A 5184-nucleotide genomic window follows, 5' to 3' on the forward strand; every position below is an offset into this window, starting at 1 on the left:
CGCCCCGCGCCTCCTTGGAGCGCCTCTGGGAGGGGGCGCGTGCCCGCGCAGCGCCTCGGTGCCGCGGAACTCCCGGCGCGCGGCCCGCGCCCTTTGTGCGCCGCCCGCCTTTGTGCTCGCGGCGGCCCAATGGCAGCGCGGCTCCGCGCCACGTGACCCCTTTGTGGCCGCGGGCGGGAGCAGGCCCGGGGCGGCGGGAGCGGCCCCGGCCCCCTCCGGGACTTCGCTCTCTCCTCTTCGTTCCCCTTCTCCCTCTTCTCCTTCCAGTTTTTCTCCATCTCCTTTTTTCTTTTTCTTTTTCTCTGCTTTTAAATCCGACTGATAGGACGAGATAAAATTGATAACATAAATTTTATTCAAGAAGTGTTCAACAGACAACCCTTAAGCAAGGAAATAAAATAACAACCGTAAGAACAAAGGAAGAACTCCGGAGAGGAGGGCGAGGCGGGAGGGAGGGGTCAGCTCTAGCTCTTCTAACCGGGACTATACAATTACAGGCTGGGTCTGCTCTCATGCCTCCAGTAGAACTAATTACATTATTCATAAGTACGAAGGTAACATAAAACTACTGGTCTTTCTAAATTACAATAACTAAAATAAGCTTGTTGTACAATGACAAGGAAACACAATGTCCTTTATAACAAATACTAAAAAAGTACAATTTGATTCTTTTTTTTTCCTCATATAAATACATAATATTGGGGATAAATAATACAAAAATGAAAATATTTTAAACTGGCTATAACCAATAAATATATATGAATGTTCACCAGAACACACACCTATTGAAGGACATCTCGACTGAGTTGGACAGATGCCCTTCAAAGTTGTTTTTATACCCATTATATGTAAACTCTAAGTGCAACAAAGATGTCCAGACAATAAAGCATTAGCAAATACTAGAGATCCATTCACTTCTGCTTCGATTGGAGGACGTTCCATTTGTTCAAATATACCCTGTTTTCACGTAAGGTCAGGAGAAGATGAGGAAAGAAGCATAGGACTTCTAAGTCTTAAGATTGCTTTTCTGTTAGTGAACCCTAAGAAAAATCCCCCTGCTCCCCCCCAAAAATAACAATAATAAATTTTAAAAAAATCAACCAATGGTGTCATCGAATGGAAAAATTGAAACTTCACATCATCAGTGGCAAAGGTGGAAAAATATTCAGACCTGTCAACTCTTTTTTTCTTCTCTTTGGACTGCTGTTAGTGTGGTTGGTTTTTTTCGGCATTTCAGAAACTTGTTTCCTGAACCTTTTGCAATTCTTAGACCTCTCTTATTCTATCCTTTAAAAATTATTTTTGAGAGGGGAGGAGGGGTAAGAGGGGAAGAGTGTGAATTCTACACGTTGGCAGGTGTGTATATTTGCAGTTTATATGGGGATTGGTGGGAAGTTACTCGTCAAAAAAGGATGCCCTTCCTCTGAAGGCTGGAAAGGAAAGCACAACGTTTTTCTAGAGAATAAGTTGAGGAGGAGGGTAGTTTTCTTGGGAATCTCTTTTGATTGCCTATAAAGACAGGTGTGTATATTTCTGTAGATGCAGAGACACCAACAAGATTTGGCTGGATGACTATTCTGCTGTCCACTGTCCAAGAATTACCAGTGGTAATCTGTAGTTTGTTTGAAAATTAAGGATGTTGCTGCAAAAAAATCTGCTAGATTCCCACGAATCTACCCAAAAACAGCTTCAGAAGCATTTTTGTTGACCCACAGGTGGTATATCTCTTCAGAGAGAAAGCTGCTTTTGGCAGTAAATACTGAAATGATTGGAAATTGTGCCTAATGGAATCCAGAAATAATAATGGCAAGCACAAAAACCTAAGAAATTGTCCCATCAACAAAAGAAAAAAAAAAAAAAAAGTAGCTCAACACAAATGCTTCTGAAGCTAGTCCTGCCCTCTTCCCCTCCTCACTGTCCCATGTCGGGGTCCCATCCAGTTGGCTCGAGCCTGTCCCTGTTCCCTATCACAGGTGGGTCAGCTTGGGTGCCTCTTGGATTCTGCCCTGAGAAGATGTGTGGTGCGTGGAAAGGTCTGTGTAGGTGGGGTGGGTCTCACACGGTCCATGGTGCTGGCTCGGAGGCATCTGCGGAGGCCCACTGTAGTCCATGCTGGCTGCCTGGGGATGTGGCAGGTGATTGAGGCCATAAAGGGATGGGCCAGAGGTGGGCATAGAATCCACATAGTTACCTCCAACATAGACGGGACTTCCCTGCATACTGGGAGTCCCGTATGCCACCCCATTCCCTTGTAACACGTGCGGGTCGTACTCAGGGGCTGTGTTGGTGTACTTCTGTTGGGAGGGGCAGCCTTTGATGGGGTTTTGGTAGTTAGTTGGCATGGCATAGGCATTTTGGTGGGACTTATTGAAGGAAGGCGGTGAGGGGGCATCGTAGTTACTGCTCATGGTGTGCAAGGCATTCATAAATCCAGCAGAGGATTGCATGGGCTGGGGTGGGCTGCTGGTGGGGGAAGGCCCTCCAGAAGAAGACCCCATGCCTTTTGACTTCTGATCTTTCTTATACTTCATCCTCCTGTTCTGGAACCAGATCTTGATCTGCCTCTCACTGAGGTTCAACAGGTTGGCCATCTCCACACGGCGGGGCCTGCACAGGTAGCGGTTGAAGTGGAATTCCTTCTCCAGCTCCACCAGCTGAGCACTGGTGTAGGCTGTGCGGGCTCTCTTGGAGGCCGAGGAGCCTGGAGGGCTTTTCTCGCCACTGCATGTTTCTGCTGGCCGTGAAATGAAATAAAAGATAATTACTTACATGCAGAAATTGAATGCATCGTTTCTTAATAAATCCTGGAACAGGCACAAGAGTTCGACACCCCCCCCCCCTTCCCTCACCCCCTTGCATTAGCCTGCACTCCATAATCATGTCATTTATTAAGAGTTCTGTTCTCCAAAGCTGCCCCTGGTTTATGAAAATTTGATCATGTCATGTAGAAAAGGATTCCAGGGCCATTTATTTAGGAGTCGATTATTTTCAACAGATAATTTTGAGAAAATAATATTTGGCAGGGGGGCACTCACTGCAAAGCCAATTAATATTAACATGGGTCAGTGTTGGGAGGTACTTTTTTTGCCAAGGTGTTAATACACACACATACACATCTTGTGTGCAGCTCATATTTGTGTAACATAAATATTTACATGCATATTGTTAAACACCAAATTGCATTTGTACCTATGTTTTTGAAATATAAGTATGTATATAATAGATAAATGATAGTAATGTAGTGAAGTGCATGCTGCAGAGCTTATGTGAATACATTTGTCACAACAGTGCTATTTCCATACTGATTTTTTATCTGCAATTGCATTAGAGATGCATGTGTGTATGAATGCAGAAATATCCTTGTATTTATGCATATGCTCCCTACAGGCACACACAGTCAGAGAGCACCATGTATACTGCTGTGTCTGGAGGCAGAGAGGAAGGAAGAAAACAAGCACTCTGCTTTTTCATCTCTAGACTGATCGGGGGTGCACATTTCTGGGTGTCTGCATCTGCATGGCCAGACATTGGCTGTGTACAGCCACCTGGCTGCACTTCCCTGAGGTGCCCTGGTTATGTTTAGAAGCAACCAAGGGTTTGGTCAGCACTGCAGGATGGGCCAAGGCTGCTTGGCCCTGCCGGTGTGTGTGGCTGGTGGCCTTGGGATCATGCCCAACACCTGGATCCTCGCTGGATCCTTCCCCCCAATCCTTTCGTCAAAAAAGACCCCTCTGGACAGTGGCTCTGTTACCTTGCAAGTTAGTAAAATGGACGGTTACAAAACAGAACAGTGTACCTGTGCTAGGGGAAGTGTTTTTCTGTTTGGAGTTTTGCCTCGATTCTTTCATCCAGGGGAAAATCTGCTTGGTGAGACTGGCATTTGCACTGAGGTTGGCTTTGCTGGGGGCACTTTTACTGCTCCCCGACTGGTTATTGCTGTTGTTACTGGTGCTGTTGGAGGCAGGGTTTGGGGGCGGCGAAACAGTTGGAGGTGGATGGTGCTCCTGGGACAAACTTGGACGCATGCAGCTCCCATTCAGGTCTTTACTTTTTGCGTGAGGGGTTGTGTTGCCAAGGGACTGGAGGGAGCAGGCAGACCTCTGATAGTCGCTCTCCACATGAGAGCCTGGCTGGAAGGGCTGCTGAGGACCCTCGTAGCCGAACCCATTGGTGCTCCCATAGGAGTAGCCCCCAAATAGCGTGGAGCTGTCGTAGTATGTTGTCTTCTGCATCTCTGGGATTCCCCAAAATGATTTTTCCGGCTACCAGGGTCTTGACACCCCTATGGCAGAACATTGGCACCCCAAGGCCACGTGACAGGCCGTTTCCAGCTGTCTATTGGAAGCTGACCTGAAAGGTTAGGAGAAAACACACAATAATAGTACCCAGCCTATGAATCCATCTTGGGGCCTGAAAGGCACATGACATGAATAGGGACCTGCAGAACAGGGTGAACAGATGCTTTGAGCATATTTTGTCCTGTGTGCAGCCTTAGAAAGCTCATCAGAAGTTTTAGTGCAAAAGTGTTGAGCTGATTTTTGGGGGTAGTTTTTCTGGTTGTTGTTTGTTTGCCTCTTTTTTTCTCAGATCATAACAACAAGGTTGTATAACTATGCACATGCTCAGTAAGTATGTGTGGTTACATCTATATACGTCTATTTACATCTATATTTATTTCTCATCTCTATATATACACATAGGAATACACACATATACCCGTTGAGAGGGGTTACACATGCAGATCCATGTGCAGTTGTGCACATTAACGTAAATACAAGAATACGGAACAGATAATTGCTAGCTACAAGCATGAGAGGAATGAGACTCATGCCTTCTTATCCCTGACCTACTCAAATCAGCCATTCACAGACATAAAAAACAGCAGGATGTTTTAGAGTCAGAACAGTATGCTAAGTTTATTGTAAGGCCACTCTCTGGTATATTTGTTCTAAAACTGAAAACAGCCAATAGTTGGTATGTTTTATCCAGGTAACACTGTCCTGACACAGTTGGCTCGATTTGCTGTTTACACAGAGACTCACAATGTCTTTGGAATTCAGGGCAAATATTTTTAGCAGATTTAAGCAGGGGCATGAATTCAAGAATGTGCTTCCTTCGGCCTGTTTGTTGGTCTCTCTCTCTCTTTCTTTGGCAACACAGGTTGTATTTAGAAAACATACCCTT

General features: G+C 45.5%; 1 protein-coding gene across 2 annotated transcripts; it reads right to left on the bottom strand.

The window, feature by feature from the left end:
* Positions 1-337: 337 nt before the first annotated feature.
* LOC118158419 (homeobox protein Hox-B3-like) lies at positions 338-4436 on the bottom strand. Of its 2 annotated transcripts, none has more exons than XM_035313074.1 (2): positions 3797-4436; positions 338-2734 (listed from the first exon to the last, which is right to left on the bottom strand). In XM_035313074.1, the coding sequence occupies exons 1-2, from the start codon at positions 4230-4232 to the stop codon at positions 1968-1970; spliced, it is 1203 nt and encodes a 400-aa protein (XP_035168965.1). In that variant the 5' UTR covers positions 4233-4436; the 3' UTR covers positions 338-1967. The 2 variants fall into 2 exon arrangements, with proteins under 2 accessions (XP_035168965.1, XP_035168966.1); XM_035313075.1 differs by having other exon boundaries at positions 338-2731; positions 3797-4434.
* Positions 4437-5184: the final 748 nt, after the last annotated feature.

The sequence above is a fragment of the Oxyura jamaicensis genome, assembly GCF_011077185.1.
Source record: "Oxyura jamaicensis isolate SHBP4307 breed ruddy duck chromosome 27 unlocalized genomic scaffold, BPBGC_Ojam_1.0 oxy27_random_OJ101776, whole genome shotgun sequence".
NCBI lineage: Eukaryota > Metazoa > Chordata > Aves > Anseriformes > Anatidae > Oxyura > Oxyura jamaicensis.